The sequence below is a fragment of the Xyrauchen texanus genome, chromosome 2 (assembly GCF_025860055.1).
Source record: "Xyrauchen texanus isolate HMW12.3.18 chromosome 2, RBS_HiC_50CHRs, whole genome shotgun sequence".
Lineage (NCBI taxonomy): Eukaryota > Metazoa > Chordata > Actinopteri > Cypriniformes > Catostomidae > Xyrauchen > Xyrauchen texanus.
Window position 1 is genome coordinate 33,877,802 of NC_068277.1, and position 20,339 is coordinate 33,898,140.

At 40.5% G+C, this 20,339-nt stretch overlaps 1 protein-coding gene across 1 annotated transcript in view; it reads right to left on the reverse strand.

Moving 5' to 3' along the window:
* Window positions 1-2,124: 2,124 nt before the first annotated feature.
* mmp2 (matrix metallopeptidase 2) overlaps window positions 2,125-20,339 on the reverse strand; it is a 42,734-nt gene continuing 24,519 nt past the window's right edge. Inside the window, exons 10-13 of the mRNA XM_052151943.1 lie at window positions 16,079-16,215; window positions 15,501-15,660; window positions 5,468-5,577; window positions 2,125-3,117 (exon numbers count right to left, since the gene is read on the reverse strand). Coding sequence (XP_052007903.1) covers window positions 3,014-3,117; window positions 5,468-5,577; window positions 15,501-15,660; window positions 16,079-16,215 — 511 coding nt within the window. The 3' untranslated portion in view covers window positions 2,125-3,013. The remainder of the gene's footprint in view (window positions 3,118-5,467; window positions 5,578-15,500; window positions 15,661-16,078; window positions 16,216-20,339) is intronic.

The following is a 20,339-nucleotide window of genomic DNA, read 5'->3' on the forward strand; positions in this document are numbered from 1 at the left end:
TAGTGAGGGCAAAAAAGGCACTAGGCAGCTCATAGATTTTGAAACACTGTGTGTGTGTGTGTGTGAGAGAGAGAGAGAGAGAGAGAGAGAGAGAGTGAGAGAGAGAGAGATTTTTGCGGCAAACAAGGCAGACGCAGCGCTGTCTGTAACTGAAAGCAAGTGGAAAATAAAGCTGCACAACGGTCAAAGACGTCTGTCTAGCGCATGTTTACATAGAAAAACACTCGAAAAACAGCACAGTCCTAAAAATCCGCGTTCGGTGTGAATAGCACTTAACTAGGAATTATATTTGGGAATCATAGCATGCAGCATGTCTAGGTAGGCAGTTCAATTGTTTTTGAGACACAGCCTGTGTGTTTACGTTTACACTCCACCTCTTACAGACATAATCCTATTTAGCCCTGTAGTAGCCATTTAGAGCAGTTGGTGCCCTCGTCGTTATTCTCGAAATAAGGTTTATTTGAAACCTAACAAGCTTGTTTTTACGGAAAAATTTAACCAAACTTAGAAGTACCACATCAAGGAAATTAACTTTACGCCTATATTCATGTACTTTTATGACCCAATTAAGTAAGCATCCGCTGCTAGGTGTACGTTAAACATGTTATAATGTTCTCACCTCATAAATAACTTAAATAATAAGCAGTTAGTAATGTTGTACCCAAGTGTTACGCACGATAGAAGTGTGCTCTGTATACCACTAGATATCGCTGTTTGTCCAGATATGACACTGGGAATTAAACTAAATACTGGGAACCATACCTTTTTTCTATTGAAGTGTATTATTGTTGTTGTTATCATTAACATGATTACATAAAGTCCCAATACATGCAGCGTTTTGCTACTGCAAGGGCAATACTGAATTAACTCTATGCACAATTAATTTTACACACTATAAAACATGGCTTCTTTCCTGAGATTTTGCATTTATGAATGCAGAGATACAAACTCATGAGAGGTGAGAAAAGTCATAGCAATACTGAATTAACTCTATGCACAATTAATTTTAAACACTATAAAACATGGCTTCTTTCCTGAGATTTTGCATTTATGAATGCAGAGATGCAAACTCATGAGAGGTGAGAAAAGTCATAGCTGGTGTTCTAAATTAATATTTCTGGTTGATTCGTTCCTCTTCTTCTTTAATATATATATATATATATATATATATATATATATATATATATATATATATATATATATATATTTTTTTTTTTTTACCTCGGCTTAAGGTAATAATTAGCTCAAAAATGAGTAATTTACATCCCTGTCAATATTAAATTCTGGCATTAAAAGAAAAAAGTTGATCAAATATATTTGAGTAAATATATTTACATTTAATTTTTCAACAATAAAATTAAATACATTTAGCAAAAAATTACTCTATAAATGGGCAGTGCCAAAACAAATGAATAGCCTTCTCTGTATATTGATTGCAAAAGCTGCACCTTACATTTATATATATTTTTAAATTAAATGAAACAATGCTTATCAAGCTTATATTCTTTAACCTTATTTGTTATTAGATAATGATTAGGTAAGAGCCAAACTTTTTTCCATTTAAAGGTGCACTCCTAGTGGCTTGGATGCGGCGTCATTTAAAATCAATTGTTTTCAGTTTCAGATGCCATTGCAGACATTTAGTATTAATAGTCAGCCATGATTACTTGAATCAATAAGTGAAAGTGTCAAATAACAGGACGTTACTGAGATTAAGCAAGTATTATACGGATGGCCATGTTATTCTAACAGTCCCCATGTGCCGACCCTCACCATGTAGAATACAACAGCTTTTATAATGTTACTTATATGACTGGAGTCTTAATTTTAATGTGAGTGGTCATGATTTCATACATATATTGCAAAAATTGCAAAAATTGGAGTTAAACTTTTAACATCTCATTTGCTCATTTAACATCATCCCCAAACTGATTCCGTCATGTAACATTGTCTTCTTGGAATAGGGCTCTTACTGATCTATTATTATTATTGCGACAATTAGAGGAGAAACATAATGGGGACCATACAGTACCTACTGATTTGTTGATGCAAGGTGAAGCACCAACACTGTAAATGCTGTAGAATGCTTTCCAAAAATTACAACTTGAATATTAAAAACCCACGAAAAAGATAATTAATCTTTATTATGAGACAGATAGTAAAAAATTGGACAAAGGTTATATATATAAAAAACAAAAAAAAACAAAAAAAAAAAACAGTACAAATATAAACAGATTGCATATGTCAATGAAAAAAAAATAGAGAAAAAAATATTTTTATTCTGTATTCTCATGATACTTGCTTGACATGAGTCCATCATGCATCAAACTCTATACAGTCTTCAGGCAACCCGTGCGGTGAATCTCTCTGTACCATGGGAGGAAGAAACAAGACTAACGAAAACGATGTGCTTTGACAGATGTTTGGTCTCTGTGTTTGTACGCAACACAATATTCATGTATTAAAATGTGTTCTCCAATTAAATGTAATGTAGGCATTTTTATTCGATAGTATTTAATACATAATAAAACATGAATTAATATCAGTACCATCAACATATTACATTTGTGCTTTTGACATACTGATGGATGGATTTATTTTGTGCAAATATATATAAAAACCAGGAGATGCATCTCACTGCTAAAAAAATGGGAAATGTCAGAAGTCCTTTAAAATCTAAAGATATACACATAGGCTAGATATATTAAGGGGCAGAGACTCTACTAAACACTTTCAAATGAAAAATAAACAAGAAACATCTCAAGTTATGACAAAACAACATCAGTTATAAATATGTAAATTCTTGTTTAGCTATGTTTTACATACGTCCAGGCAGTCAATGAAATCACCAGGCCTCTCTGGTTAGCTAATGACAGGTTATAATTTCATAGGGTCTGGGTAACCAAGAGGGGCAGTATTGTAAATGTAAGTGCTGTCATATGGCACACTGGCTTTGTTTACCTAGAGATGAAGATCATCAAAGAGTGCTACAGACTAAATGTTCTACTGGTGCTCAGCAGCGTAGCCAATCCCTTTTGATTTCCCCGACTTTGACCACTTTTAGACTGCTGTCGTTCATTTTCAGGTAGTGGGAGTCTTTGAAGAAGTAGCTGTGACCTGAAAGAATGCAATAAGTGTAAAAGCCAAATCAAAATACTTAATCAAAATGAAATCTACATTCTGTTTTTTTTTTTTTTTTTAAAGGTTCTAATGACTGAACTGACACACACACACATAACACACACACCCTAACACACACACACACACACACGTTGGTAGTAGGTTGCTCAGATAACAAAATGTTGGCTTCGGTTGACACCAGCCCTGGTACCTCCGTATCAATACTAAATAGATACTTTAATCAACAAATAAAAAGCCTCAGCCTTGATTAAAAGAAATACATATTTCTTTTAATACAAGTCTCACAGATACATACAAAGCATTTACATTTTCTGGATTTCATGTTAATGTTTTAATTAAATGTTATAATAAAATGGTGTTTAATCAAATTGATAATTTTTAATAAAAATACTAATATTAGCTTTAATAAAATACTAATATTTTATATATATTATATACTGTATATATTATATACTGTATATATCATTTTGGTAAAATAAATTGAGCTTCAATAGAACTTCACAGTTTTAAGGAAAACATTAATGATGAAAACAATCTTATAACCTGTGGCACAAGGCTGCTATGGCTTAATCACAACATGCTGATAAATAACTTGCATTTGTGATACTGCTTACAGATAATAATAATGATAATACATTCATTTAACATTATAATTCTTATTATGAGTATTATTGCTATTATTATACATTTTTATAAAGTAGTTATATTTTTCTGTCTTCAATTTAACACATCTAGTTGAATAGTGCTTTCATGTTAGCTGGACTTTTATTTTGACAGACTTTTAGTTCTTCCTGTTTTTACTGGTTAGTTATATCAAACTTCACATTAATACTGGTATACTCCTGTCGCAACTCTCGAGCTAAAATCACCAAACTGCACTGGAGGAGTTAATTTAAGTGTTAACAGCCACTTACACTCTAAACACACTGCATGAAATTCAAGCACCAGTAATGTGTGTTGCATTTGTGTGAGTGTGTGTGTATCATTTGACAGAGCAGAGCGGCACCTCTTGATCATTCTGGAGCATGCAGGGCATGTGACTGTATATTATTTAATAAAATTACATCCTGTTTAAAGATCACACTTGGCCATATCCAGAGGTATTTTAATATATTTTCAAAAAACTGTCACATCTCATTTCATTTTGCTAATGACAGCATACTCTAATATGTCACCGGAATTGATGATATTGTACTATTTTATTTTTTGGTATCGCGATACTTCATTAGCACTGATAAACCATGCAACCCTAGTTGGTAGTCCTATCATTACGAGGACTCTCCATAGACATAATTGTTTTTTTTTACTGTACAAACTATATATTCTATCCCCTAACCCTACCCCTAAAAATGTTTACATAAAAAAAAAAAACATGTTTAGTATGTTTTTAAAGCCGTTTCAATTACAGTGGTACAAGGGGTGTCCACATAAACCACATTTATAGCATAATACTCCCAGAATTACTCGTGTGTAACCTAAAACAAATGTCCTCAAACCACAAAAACCAACTCACCCTAACACACACTGTGGCAGGGCGGACGGCGGGGCCGGGTTGTGATTATACACACCCGGTCCCTTATCAGGCTAATCAATTCTCTGAGAGGGATAAAGGCCGACTGCGGAGGATTGTGCAGGAGAGAGAGATCATTTACGGACATGTCTGTCATGTGTGTTTGTGTCTTTTGTTTAAGTTTATAATTAAAATATAATTTATATTGTCAAGCCGGTTCTCACCTCCTCCTTTCCATTGAACTACGTTACACACACATACACACTTGCTTTATTAGGTGTGTATGTGTGTTTGTGTATACCGGTATGAATGTATATGTGCCTTAGTAATGGACAGAAAAGTTGGGTGGTTGTAAAAGCATGTTAAGTAAATTCCTGTAAATCTAAATGAAACAAGAGCGCCTTCCGTAAAACTGTTATATCCTTCACCTCTCTCCATTTCCTTTAAAAATGTTTCTCATTTAGAGTCTTTATGTGCTCTTCTGACAGAGCTGGAAAAAAAAGCTACTCATCTTGAGCTGGGGAACCATATTGCTGGGCTTTTTGCTGTTGAAGGCCTAATGCCAGCAGTAATTGGGTTGGAGTTATTTGCCAAGAATTCTCTATCAGGATCTACTTTGGCCCAACACATTCATAAGGAGCATACACAAATACGACACATCATTCAGTTCAGACATTTTCAGACATATTTGTGAGAGCTAACAGAGTGTAGGTGTGGGAGTAGAAATAAATTAGATGAACTCCATTCAGATTAGAGGTTAATACCACAGACTTTTACAACAGACAGCATTGGATCTGAAGCAAGTAGGTTTCATACCATCACCATTAAGGCTGAAGGCAGCATCAAGGTCATCAGGGACAGCGGCCCAAGAATCAGCAATAAGTTTAGGGAAGCCTGGATCCATCTTTTTCTTGGCTTCATTGTATCTGAAAAGTTATGGAAAATGTGAGCAACTACACGGTTATAACGAATACATTTCTACTCCTCCTTTAAAATTTCTCCTGATAATCCTGCAGTGGGTGTGTAATTTTAAAATGTGTACATTTTAGTAAACCTATTAAATAACAGTGTAATTAACATCACACTGTTATATATTTAAATTATTCCTTATTACAAACCCACATCCTTTGGAGACATTATGCTATAATATGGAGCAACAAAGGCTTTACAAGTGTTGATTATGATGGGAATGAGGGAATATTCATTGAAACTCTGGAAAAAACATATTTCATGATTCCAGATTCCGCTATAACTCGCACAAGAACAAGCAATTATGAAAGTAGTTATTGTTACATCACTAGTTACATTATAGTTACAACTAGTTATGTGCACAACTTCAAATTTTCATAATGACTAGTTGGTAAGTTGTTTGAACGACTAGTCGACCAGTCAGTGTTTATGATAATAATGTATAATATAGGCTTCGTTATGATCACATGACCCCGATCAGACGTGTTTCAGATGTAAATTCTAGAGACATGGAAATGGAAATCCCAGGAGTTCAGCAGTTACAGAAATACTCAAACCAGCCCATCTGGCACCAACAGTCATGCCACAATCAAAATCACTGAGATATTATTTTTTTCCTCCATTCTGATGGTTGTTGTGAACACTAACTAAAGCTCCTGACGAGTATCTGAATCAGATGAAAAAAAAAATACACATCCAGTGAGCGGCAGTTCTCTGGATGGAAATGCCTTGTTGATGAGAGGTCAACAGAGAATGGCCAGATTAGTTCGAACTGACAAAGTCTAAAGTAACTCAGATAACAGATCTGTACAATTGTGGTGAGAAGAATAGCATCTCAGAATGTAATGTGGGTTAGTGATGTTTTGGCGGCACGAGGGGGACCTACACAATATTAAGCAGGTGGTTTTAATGTTGTGGCTAATCGGTGTAGAAACTAATGGTTATACAACAAATAAACAGGCTAAATAATAGAGCTATGAATCTTCACTGGCCTCACGATTAGATTACGTTTCAAAGGGTAATGATTCGATTATAAACGATTCTCGATGCATCACGATGCATCTTGCCCTTCAGTATCTTTCTTTTTTCAGTTTTCTTTATTTAGGGAGCGCCGATATTCACCTCTGAACTATGAAAAAAGGCCAATGAGAGTTGGCAACCGGTATTTGCATGTCCCGCCCCCGGACATACGGGTATTTAAATGACGCAAATACGGGAGTACACTACCACCTGGCGGGGCCGCCCTGTACTCCCTTCCCGGTCCTGTAGAGCAACATCCTTGCTCACCACGAAGGCCTACAGCGCTACCGGACGCGCCGCTTCCGCCCTGCATGCCATGGCTCTCCTGCAGGTCCACCAAGCCAAGGCACTTCGCAACATGCACGGGGGTGGCCCTGATCCCGACACGCTGCAGGAACTGCGCTCAGTGACCTACCTCGCCATGAGAGCGACGAAGGTCACAGCACAGGCACTCGGGCAGGCGATGGCCACTCTGGTGGTCCAGGAACGTCAGCAATGGCTGGACTTGGTTGAGATGTGTGAAGCTGACAAGACTCGCTTCCTCAACGCCCCGTCTCCCAGTTCGGCCTCTTCGGCGACACCGTTGAGGACTTTGCCCAGCAGTTCTCCCTGGTGAAGAAGCAGACGGAGGCCATTTCGCACATCATGCCGCGCCGCAAGCTTGCCGCCACGGCCCAGGCCTCACCTGCTCGCCGAGGGCGTCCTCCCGCGGCCAGAAGACCTTCTGCTCCGCCCCAACCTGGGCCCAGCTCTCAGCCCCGGCGTCGAGCAAACCGCAGGAAGCGTACGCCCCCTGCCTCACGGACCCCTTCGAGGACCCGGAAGGCTCCCAAGTGTCCCTGAGACAGCGGACCCAGAGGACAAGAAGTTAGCTCCGGAGGTGGTAAGACCACACCGTCCCCCGGTGGAGGGCCGTGAGGAGAATCTTTTGTTTTTTCATTTGCGGCACCCCCTGACGGGGGCTGCGGTACCCAAATTCTCAATAAAAGAGCTATTTCCTTTACCTCTGGGTCACATGGCCCGCAAATGCCGTTCTCACGGCACTCTGCTTTCAGGCCTCAACAGTCTCGGCGCCCAGGATGCGGTGCTTCCGCCCTCAGCCCCATGACTGTTCCCTGGCCGGCCGGTTCAGACGAGTCCAGAGGACGCCAGCATCAGACCTCCTCCTCAGTCACGAACCCGCCCCCTGCCGGGTGCGCGGAACAAGGTAAGTGCTTTGAGTGGGCGAACATGCCCACTCCCTGCGCGAGGAAATCGCCTCCCTTCTAATCAAGGACGCGATAGAGCCTGTCCCTCCGACCGAAACGAAGAAGGGTTTCTACAGCCCTTACTTCGTTGTACCCAAGAAAGGCGGCGGCATACGACCGATCTTGGACCTCGCGAAGTTTTCAATCGGACCTTGTCCAAACTCCCGCTCAAAATGCTTACCCAGAAACAAATTCTATCTGGCGTCCGGCATCTAGATTGGTTCAGCAGCGGTAGACCTGAAGGACGCCGTACTTCCATGTCTCAATTAGCCCTCGACATCGACCCTTTCTGCGGTTCGCGTTCGACGGCCAGGCGTGATCAGTACAAGGTCCTCCCCTTCGCCTGTCTCTGTCCCTCGCGTCTTCACGAAGGTCGCAGAGGCGGCTCTTGCCCCGCTACAAGGAGCGGGCATACGCATACTCAATTACCTCGATGATTGGCTCATTTTGGCCTCCTCGCGAGGAATTACTATGCGACACAGAGACCAGGTGCTCGAGCACCTCGGCCGCTTAGGGTTTCAGGTCAACTGGGAAAAGAGCAAGCTCACCCCGGTCCAGAGCATCTATTTTCTCGGTTTGGAGTTAGACTCAGTCTCAATGACAGCACGTCTCTCCAACGAGCGTGCTCAGTCAGTGCTGGAATGCCTCGCTTCTTCGAACCAGGCACCGTGGTCCCTTTGAAACGCTTCCAACGGCTCCTGGGGCATATGGCATCCTCCACGGCGGCCGCGCCACTGGGGTTGCATATGAGACCACTTCAGCATTGGCTCCAGACTCGAGTCCCGAGACGAGCATGGCGCCACAGCACGCACGGCGTGGAAGTTACCCCCGCCTGCCGCCAAACCTTCAAACCCTGGACAGACCTCTGCTTTCTACGGGCAGGAGTACCCTTGCAGCAGGTGTCCCGTCACGTTCTGGTTACAACCGACGCCTCCAAATTGGGTTGGGGCGCCGTGTGCAACGGGCGCACAGCCACAGGCCGGTGGAACCGAGGCCCGCTGCGCTGACACATCAACTGCCTAGAGCTGCTGGCAGTTTTTCTTGCCCTGAAGAAATTTCTTCCATTGATTCGTGGCAAGCATGTCCTAGTCAGGACAGACAGCACCACGGTGGTGGCCTACATAAACCGCCAAGGCGGAGTACGCTCCCTCCACATGTCACAGCTCGCCCGTCGTCTCCTCCTTTGGAGTCAGCAGCGACTGGAGTCACTGCGCGCCACTCACATCCCCGGCAACCTCAATGTGATAGCGGACGCGCTGTCAAGGCAAAACTTGCCCGGCGGAGAGTGGAGGCTCCACCCCCAATCGGTCCAGCTGATTTGGGACAGGTTCGGCAAGGCCCAGGTAGACCTGTTTGCCTCCCAGGAAACCTCCCACTGTCCGCTCTGGTATGCCCTCACAGAGGCTCCCCTTGGGACAGATGCTCTGGACAGCTGGCCGCTGGGCTAGCACGCTTTTCCCCAGTGAGCCTTCTTGCACAGGTGCTATGCAAGGTCAGGGAGGACAAGGAGCAAGTCACTCTGGTGGCCCCCTACTGGCCCAACCGACGTGGTTTTCGGATCTCACGCTCCTCATGACAGCCCCTCCCTGGCGAATTCCCCTGAGGAAGGACCTTCTTTCTCAGGGACGGGCACGCTCTGGCATCCGCGATCCAGACCTCTGGAATCTCCACGCCTGGTCCCTGGATGGGACGCTGGAGGATCTAGCCAGCCTACCTTCGGCCGTCATAGACACTATTAACCAAGCCAGAGCCCCTTCTACCAGGCATCTTTACGCTCTGAAGTGCCGCCTGTTCATGGACTGGTGTTCTTCCCGAGCCGAAGACCCGCAGAAGTGCGCAGTTAGGTCAGTGCTCGTGTTTCTTCAGGAGAGGCTGGAGAGGAGGCTGTCCCCTCCACCCTCAAGGTGTATGTTGCCGCTATCGCTGCCCACCACGACTACGGTAGATGGCAAGTCTCTTGGTAAGCACGACTTAATCGTCAGGTTCCTAAAAGGTGCCCGGAGGATGACTCCTCCCGGCCTAACCTGTTTCCCTCCTGGGATCTCTCGGTCGCCCTTATGGTACTCCAGAGACCCCCTTCGAGCCGCTTGACTCAGTTGGACTCAGGGCCCTCTCTCTCAAGACCGCCCTGTTGATCGCGCTCGCTTCCATCAAGAGGGTCAGGGACCTGCATGCGTTCTCTGTTAGCGACGCTTGCCTGGAGTTTGGTCCGGCGGACACTTTCGTGATCCTAAGACCGCGACCGGGCTACGTGACCAAGGTTCCTACCACACCCTTCAGGGATCAGGTGGTGAACCTGCAAGCGTTGCCCCGGGAGGAGGCAGACCCAGCCCTTTCACTGCTGTGTCCAGTACGTGCCTTACGTATTTACCTGGACCGCACACAGAGCACCAGACGCTCTGAGCAGCTCTTTGACTGCTTTGGGGACAGCAGAAAGGGAATGCTGTCTCCAAGCAGAGACTCGCCCACTGGGTTGTCGACGCCATTTCCCTGGCTTATCACACCCAGGCCGTGCCCCCCTTTGCGGGTCCGAGCCCACTCCACCAGGAGTGTTAGCGTCCTCATGGGCACTGGCTAGGGCACTGCCCTAGCAGACATTTGTAGAGCAGCGGGCTGGGCAACACCTAACACTTTTGCAAGATTCTACAATCTCCGAAGTTGAGTCAGTATCGTCCCGTGTTCTCTCAGGTACCGAGCCCGTGAGAACTCGGTGGCACGCCCACGATCTGACCGGGTGAATCGCTTGCACCCAGTGCCCTTCCCCTAACCAGGGAAACAGTGCGCCTTCATTCCCAGGAGATCCCAGGTTTGGGACACTGGTTGACTCCTCCCTAGCCCTCGTGGGTCGCAGTTCTCGTGGAGGAACTCGCCGACCCAAACCACTACGGGTACCGCAAGCTACCCTGTACTGGTATAGGTGCCCCACAGGTAAGGCCTCCTGTTCGGACTCCCCCTGTGTGTAAAACCACGGTTCTGTCCCCTCACGAGTTGACTCCGTGTTTCCCTTAGGCAGTTACAGCTGCCTCGGTTGCCGTGCTGTATGCTTCCCCCCTCTGCGAGGCTGGATCTACCACCACACTACTTTTCCGCATAAGACCTAAGTATAGGCCATGCGATGTATTTGCCACTCAAAATTTGCCTCCCCTCCCGGGTAGGTGTGGCCTCCGCAGGGTCTTCTCCGCCCTAATAAGGGCTAAGACCCCCTTCCCTCAATGCGTGTAAGGGCCCTGGCCGTAGTTGCTCTATGCGAGAAACATAGAGAGAAAAGAGGCCCAGCCAGGCTGGCCCGTTCCCATGTTGGCGGCTGTCACCTTTTTTCCCCCTCCAGGGTAACAATAAGGAATTCTGATGGCTTAAATGGGGCATTGGGGAAGGGTACGTGCAGCCTGATACAGTTGGTCGTTCTGCACGTAGGAATACCTGCTCGCTCCTGTATCAGCAGATCACGTACACGGCTCAGCGCATGGCTCTTTTAAGTGGACCCCTAGTGTCGCTTCTCTGACACAACGTGGAGAGAGCGACAGAAGGGGAACATCTAGGTTACGTATGTAACCTCCGTTCCCCGATGGAGGGAACGAGACGCTGTGTCTCCCCTGCCACGTCGCTGAGCCGAGCCCCTGTTGTGGCCGGACCATTTCCGGCTCCTCAGAAAAATCCTGAATGAACTCCCGTATTTGCGCCGCTTAAATACCCGTATGTCCGGGGGCGGGACATGCAAATACTGGTTGCCAACTCTCATTGGCCTTTTTTCATAGTTCAGAGGTGAATATCGGCGCTCAAGAGAGACCCCTAGTGTCGCTTCTCTGACACAACGTCTCGTTCCCTCCATCGGGGAACGGAGGTTACATACGTAACCTAGACGTTTTTACTCTCTATTTTTTCCCTTTCAGCTTTTCATTTAACAGCTTTTTTAAAAATCAGAATGAGTCACATTACATAAACTGGCCTTTTACATTCAGTATGAGCAGTGAACAAAACATGGAACATCCACAAGATTAAAATAAATGGTTCTATAGTTTAAAAGAGTATCTCAGTTTTTCAGTTTCTTTCTTTAGATCCTTGTAAAAAATCTCTTAAAACCACAAAAAATATATTGGTTCTCTATCAAAACACTGAATACTATTAATTCAACTGATTATATTATTATTTTTTATTTTTGTTTAAGCATTGTAAATCATTTAATAGTATTTAATTAATATTTAAAATTAATCTATGCCATGCTATTCATTTTCATTTTTAAGCACAAATGGAAGTTCCTGGACCAGGATGGGAGATATATCTGCTTCTATGAGTGTGCAGCTGTCAGCTTCTCCTCTCCTCACCTGCACAGGTGATAGTAAAGTGGTTTAAATAGCGCAGTTGTTGCTTCAGAAATTGATCAAGCCTCCTGTATGCACTGTTCTACCTGTTTGCTCTGCGAGTAGAAGATAAAACCTTTATCATCAGGTGTACGCACTGTCCTGACAAATGAGTGACCGGCAATGACAAAAGCCAGTGAAATGGCGAGTGCACAAGAGTAAAGAAAGTCTACTCTTGTAACTCATTTAAATTATTAAATGAAAACATCTCCCGAACCACTGCCTCATCATTATTTTCTTCTGTATTTCCCCCGTTGTGTGCAAATCAGTGCAATTATGGGTGCAAGCTCGTCTTTCATGCCGTTTGTTGGCTTCTTAGCACGAATAAACTCTCCTGTTGATATGTGCTTGGGTTTGTGAAAGAATCTACAGGATCGTAGTTTCATTTGGGTAAAAATGGTCATGTGTTTCATACAGCTGGTCTGCAAACAGTCGTGTTTGTGCACTTGACTTTAGTGTATGCAGTTAACTCACGTCTTTGTTTCCACATCTGTCTTTGGCATGCACCACTGCTCTGCCATGATTTAAACTGAACTCTGAACTTTTAAGAATCGGCTCAGAATCATTTGAGTATGAATTGCGATGCATCGCTGCAACTATTTTTTCCAACAGCTCTACTAAATAACTATAATATCTTATTGCAAAAAACTATCAAAGTAAAAAAAGTAAAAAATAAGAAAGGCTTCAATACAGAGCAGCATAAAACCGCTTATGCGAAACCTAAAGGCAGAATGATTTGCTTCAATGTAAACAGAGCGTTTGGGAGTCACAGAGTTATCCTTACTGTGTACTTAAAAGTGCAGAACTGCAAGATAACCTGGGTAAAAGTCTAGTTTATAACATTAAGAATTTTAAACATACTTTACTGCAGCTATTTATTTAAGCAATTTCAGACAGAATCAGCAAAAGACTTCAGTCTCTCCACAGCACCTCAAATACAGGAACATATATAACAGCAGAGGATTTAACATCCAACAGTGAAGCGTCTTGAAATGCATTTTTAATGCGGTGCTTTGATGGCTGTAACAGGAGCGGTGCATAAATGGACTAAGCTTAAAGCATAAAAGAGACAAAAGTTCTTGCAGAGGGTTTTACTGCACTGATGCAAAAATGATGCATCTCTCAATTAACCCTCTGGGATCTGAGGGTGTTTTGGGCCCTGGAGAAGTTTTGACTTGCCTTGACATTTGTGCTTTTTTCAGTTGCTTAATAACATATTAATGGCTAAAGTCTGATAACACTGTATTCAGCACAAATTGGGCTACAATAATATGTGAGCAACATGTGTGTACAGGTTTGTACTTTTGAGAAAATAACGTTTATGCGTGGTTTTTGAAGTCATTGAAATAAGGCCATATAACACACACTAAACATTTGTCCACAAGACATTTGAGAACTGAATCTTGTAGCCTAGAGTTTTTGCTACAAAATTATGTGAAAACCATCCTGATCACTCATTCATACAAAACAATATACTAATTTAACTTCTGTAAGACAATTTTAGTGTTAGAAATTTCATATGCAAGGAGGTGTGAACTATCATGAATATTGAGGTGATTCACATTTGAGGAGACAAAGACCCCTCCCCTGGGACTATCAATGAGGAATGTGACAGAAAGAGAATGAATGTGAGGAGACTTAATGATCAAAATTAAGTTAAGTTAAAAGAAGTAATCTTACTACACATTTTTTTACATAAAGACTTAATTTTAGACCTACACTACCATTTAAAAGTTTTAGAAGAAGTCTCTTCTGCTCACCAAGACTGCATTTATTTGATCCAAAATACAGTAAAAACATTGGGTGAACTATTTCACACAATGACTAGTTGACAATTGACAATGACAATTTAAAAGAACAGTTTTCTATTTGAAAATATTGTAAAATGCAATTTGTGATCAAAGCTGAATTTTCAGCATCATTACTGCAGTCATCAGTGTCACATGATCCTTCATAAATCATTATAAAGATGGTGATTTTCTAATATGGGCATATTTAAAAGTGCATTTTACTCATTTACACCTGAACAGATATTTGCAAGCACAAGCATTGATGATAATGTGGGAGCATAAACACTCGATAAAATATAATCTAAACATTCATATAATTTTATATCATATTACATATCACATTTATATCATATAGCATACAATTTAAATACCTGCTTTTGCCGAAACAGCATTTAAATGTAACTAAAACTTGCCTATCAGGACATATTTCAAATTTCAATACTCTGAATCCTGGCTGACAAGTCTGGAAACAGACCTACTAGTAAAATATGTACATGTTTATATAAAATAGCATGTCAACTAATGAAAACTAAATGACTTACTCGTCCGAAATTGTATCCTCGACTGGATCAAGTCTCTCTTCAAAATACAAACGTTCATCGGAGTCCCGCTCTTTTTCTGAGGAAAATGTTAACTCTTCCTTACTATCCAGGAGTTTCCTCGCCTGTGTATCATTCCAAATGCGCAGTAAAGTGAATGAATTGTGTTTACATCAAACCTCACTGTCGGGGGCGTTTACCATTTGCATTGATCGCCTCAGCACATTAGCGTATGAATGGCACGCTCTGCTGGTGTGTGTGATCACATTAGCTATAATGAGCTGAGTCATTAAAAAGGGTACATCGCTTGGTTTCATACAGATTACATTGCAGGAGAATATTTGTTTTAAATTTGAATTGGTTTATTTAAAATTAGAAATTTTAAGCTTTCTTTAGACATATGTTTCATGTTTGTGTGATAAGTATTCGCGGAGTTTCAGTTCATTTTTGTGACACGTTTCAGAAATATGCTCGTGGAGACAGAGACGTCAGATAGCTCACCCTTTTCATTTTCTTTATTTTACAAAAGCAAAAGGTTTTGTTGTTATTGTGAGTGTACACAAATAAAAGTAGACCCTTTATAGTCTCTAATGATGTCTTACACTTATCTGTATACCCAAAAATGCCAGAGTACTTTAAGCTGTTTCCGCTGTAATGAAGAAAATATCCAGCAGGACGGCGCGTCCGTCGACCCCAGAGGGTTAATATGAGAATTGTGTCTACCATTAAAACCACCACCACTAAAATATACATTTTGGTAGTCGACCCCACTAATCAACTAGTCATTTTTTTTGGACGACTAGTCGATTAGTAAAGCACCATGGCACATCCCTTGTTACAATGCTTGTATTCTTCTACAATGTTTTGTCCATTAAACACAGTCAACACAGATTGATGTATACTTGATCAAAATGTTTAAGGATTACCTCCAGAACTTGTTGCCAGCAAATAAGTATGTCTTCTTGCTCTTGTGGAAGGAGTAGGCAGTATCGATTCCATGCAAATCTGAAGGAAGACCCATGGTGGAGATCTTCTTGGGATAGCCTCTCTCCAGAGTACTGGCAGAATATACCCACATCTCATCACCTAGAAAACAGTTATAATAACAATTACAATAGTTTAATAAAAATTATTGTGTTTTGAGGTAGAAAACTGTAAATGATTGATCATATTCTATAATTGTTGCTTAAAAACGGAAACAAAAGAAGTTGTGGGATAATTTGCAGTTTAGGCTTAATGTTAAAAATGGCTTTTAATGTGTGATGGCCATAGTTACTCATTTTATCTCCAGTAAACACACACACACGCATGCACAAAATGTCAAGAGAAGTGAAATAAAGCAGAATCAAGATGAAATATAATTTAATTTACATGCAAGTTATGAAATCAAAAGAAGATCCTTGCAATTACATGCAATGTTTCATATAATTATCTAACTTTTGTATTATCACACTCAATTAGTTACTGCATTGCCCAAAATTGTATACTGTACACACTACTTTACCTGCAAAGAATACTGTCTTTTCCTCCAGAGGGTTCTCATATGCTGCATCAATCTTGTCTGGAAGTTCACTCCAGAATGTAGCCACCAGCATGGGGCCTGTCGGATTCTTCCTTGCATCATCAGTCCTGAAGAGGAATCTGTAACAGGAGGGTTAGAGTTAAAGAGAGAAAAGGCAACTCAGGCAGTGCTCAGTCATTCAAATATAAATATATATAACTTTATACAACAGTAAAATTTATTACAGGTTTTATTTAGTAACTTTGGTACTATTTGTAAAAGTAAGTGGTACATTTTTAAAACACTCTATACAAAATACTAAACTGATCACACCTGGTTATTCTATCAAATACTCATTAGGATTGTACATGTTTCATTTCATATAATCATTGTTTCATTGTAACAAGTAATGAAAATATTTGGTTTAATCACCAAAACACAATAGAATGTATTACTTTCAATTTAGTAATTTTAACAAATTAGTTAATTAACTAGCAAACAATGTAAGATACATGTGCATGTTTTAAATTTACCTCAAAAGGTGTTGAATAAATTATTTTACAGTACTGCAGAATTGTATTAGGAAATACACTTAGAGAATGTTGTGTAACCAAATTGACATTACTGTAAATTCATAATGCCTGTAATATCAACTCAATTTCAATCAAAAGGTGTGATCAACGAAGATACAGTATGAAATTGGACTGACGTTCTTTGTCAATTCTAAGAGTACAAAGAATGCTGTCAATACCATAAGTGACACTAAGAATAGTACAGTTGTATAACAAGTACAGCTATGTACACTGTAATGTAATTCACTGTACTGTATACTACTCTACTCTTACAGTACAGTATTAATGAATTGACAGTTTACTGAATCTTTTCAGACTGGGTGAGTTGCTGTAATTTGGCAACCTCTGCTTTAGTTGGGCCTTTGTTTATCGTGTCACACTGCCGGCACACTGCAAAAGTCAGTTTGTTTGTAACTTGCTAGCCTTCTTATCATTGCTTATTCCTCTACTCTCATTTTTTATCCTTTGCCATTTTACAGTGTGTTTAGTTTTTTTCTACGCTTTCTACTGCATGTATATTACCACCCACACCTGTTTTCTTTTTTTTCCCACTTGTCTACATCTTGCATTTTGACTGCATACATTTGTTTTCTCCTCTGTGTTTTACAAATATTTTTACATCAGTCTCAAACATCTGCTGATCAGGAACCAACAAAACAGCAAACAATTGAGTGAGGGATTCACATCGATCTCAAACCCTCGCCGATCAAGAACAACCATAACAACATCATCAACAAAAAATTGTGGTATGTCATGGCATCCGATCATATTATTGCTTCCTGCATTGCATGCCACATGTTTACTATAGCTTCTTCCATCAGCAGTGAGCGGTTTACATGTGATAAATGTAAGGAATTAGTCAGGCTGACGGAGAAGTTTATTGAGTTAGAGGCATGCATCCGAATGCTAGTGGAGGTCAGTGAGAAAGAGAAGCCGGTATGTTATAAACATGAGCCTCACCTGAAGGGTCGAAAGGAGGGGTTGCTGCAATTTCCAGTGACTTTATTGTTGTTACTCAGGGGACAGGATAAAAGATAAAGTCTTTTGAACTAATAATGCTTAATGTGACACCATCAGATACAAATAAAAAATCTCAGTCATCTTTTGCCCTTGCCACAGTATATAGATCACCTGGGCCGTATTCTGATTTACTTGTTGGATTTGCACATTTTCTAACAGATCTACTAGTAACTGTGGATAGAGCTTTCATTGTTGGTGACTTCAACATTCACACAGACAATGAAAATGACAAATTGGGATTAGCATTTATCGATATTGTCAACTCTCTTTGAGTCAGACAAAATGTGACATGACCAACTCTTCGGCATAATCATAGTCTAGATTTAATTCTGTCATATGGACTTGATTTTGATACTGTAGAAATTCTGCCACAGAGCGATGACATTTCAGATCATTATCTCGTCTCTTATATGCTGTGATCAGCTAATGTTACTTAAGCACAATGATGACTAAGACTATACATATATAGTAGTTTCATTTTCTGTTAATGCATGGTTTTCTGTAAAGCTGCTTTAAAACTATGCGTGTTGTGAAAAGCACTATACAAATAAAAATAACTTGACATTGTGAACAATGATGGCTCAAATGTAATTTGCAAAACAGTTCCACAAAACAGTGTAAATTATTGATAATATTCTATAATTGTTACTTATAAATGGAAAAAAAAGTGGTGGGATAATTGGCAGTTTAGGCTAATTTAATGTTAAAAATGTATTTTAATGTGTAATGCCTATAGTTACTCATTTTAGCTCCAGAAAACACACACAAACAAAAACATTTTAAATTAGAAATTGTATTGCTATCAGCAATTTTTGACTTTTTACTACTCTTTTATTTTATTGAAAATAAAAGAAGTGGTACCATTCATCCATAATGATATGTGTATGCAGAGAAGAGATGGGATGACACATGAGAAAAAAAACCAAGAAAGTAGGATAGAGAAAGAGAGAGAGAGAGAGAGAGAGAGAGAGAGAGAGAGAGAGAGCACTTCACTCTAGCTACAATGAGGTGATTCATTGAGCAGCTGTTTCTTATTATTGTTGAAGAGTGAGTTAAGAGCCAGTTGGACATATCCTAACATGCCTGCTGACCCAGCATCAACGACAGAAACAAAACCCACCACCCCAGACATCTTTCCATTGACCTATTTTTCAAAGGCCAATATTTCACAGTTTCAGTGAAAAATGCAGATATTTGGACTTTTAAGCAATGTGAATATAACTCACCAGAGTGAAATGTTCTGTGAGCTGCACAGTTAAATTTTACATTATAGTGTCAGCTTAGAGAGTTTGACTGAATTACTGATGAGTAATCAAGTCTCTTGCTCCAAAGCACCACTCCTTCAGCAGTATACATAGTGATTTAAAAGACACAGCGATTTTAGCATCCCTCCCTTTTCTCTCTCCGCACTTAAACATGTTATAACAGAACATCCAAAGGAACACTCTTGTAGTTGAGACTCTATTGCAGGTCTGCTCTGACTTGCAACTGTGCAATAAATGAAACACAATGAAACAAAAGAATAATTTATTTGGTGGAATGCCTCAGATGTATAAATATGAGTCAAAGATTGTATAAAAATTTTTTATAAAATAAAAGACATTCTGATGCAGCTGAATAAACAAAGCATTAGTGAACCTTTTGGGGGTGCACTCTCTGGCCTCATTCACACTCATGTCAACCTCTCCCTTTTCTCTTTGGAATGGCTTATACAGCTGTAGCATTTATCTAGCTGGGTGAATGTCAGATTTTTACACAGCAAAGGGAGACTTGCTGTTGCAGGGATTCACAGAATTACACTGTAATATGATCAGAACTATATAATGACATTTCCACTGCTGAACTGTTCTACTCTTAGCTTTCACAGACTAACAATATTAACCAGTGAAAATAGGGAGAGGGGACACACACACATAGAGAAGAAAAGACAGCTTTAGGCTGTATTGATTTTAAGATATAGGTTTAAATATTAGAGGAAGGAACCACCAGGGATATTCTATCAACATTTGGATCATATATTGCAATTAAGAATTGTATTGCTTTAGAAACAATGTTTTTTTTGTTTTGTTTTGTGTTATGAATCCCAAAATAATAACATCTAGATTTCTAAATTTTCAAAAAGAAAAAAAAAAAGTGTGTGATGCTTGCAAACTAACAGCCACATTGCAAGATGTTGCTACAGCATACGGTTGCTACTGTGTTTAGAGTAGTTTTTAGTACATTGAAATGTGGTTTCTAAGGTCTCCTGGGCTGCTGCTAGGGCATGTGGTTGGTATAATTTCAAAAGGGTCAAAAGAGCCCACTCCAAGTTTTATTAATTATATTATTAAATCTACACTGGGTAAGATTTATTGGTTAAAAATTATCAAATTGCTATTACTGATTGTGTACATACACAATCAGTGTTCAAAACAATGTCTTTAACTTACCCAGATTCACTACGGTAAGCCTATAAAAAGTATTTGTATTTTGAGCTGTTGGATCAGATTTAACGCGAAATTCTTGGCTCATAACGGTCATCCTTGTGTCATTACATCATGTCCATAAACACTGGAAAGAAATACCGCCCGTCTCATGTTGCAGCTGGAGAAACTACATTAAGTTTGGTTAGTCACACTCAAAGTTAACTGCATCAATCTGGATGGATGTTTATCCATTTGTCTAAGTTGTTT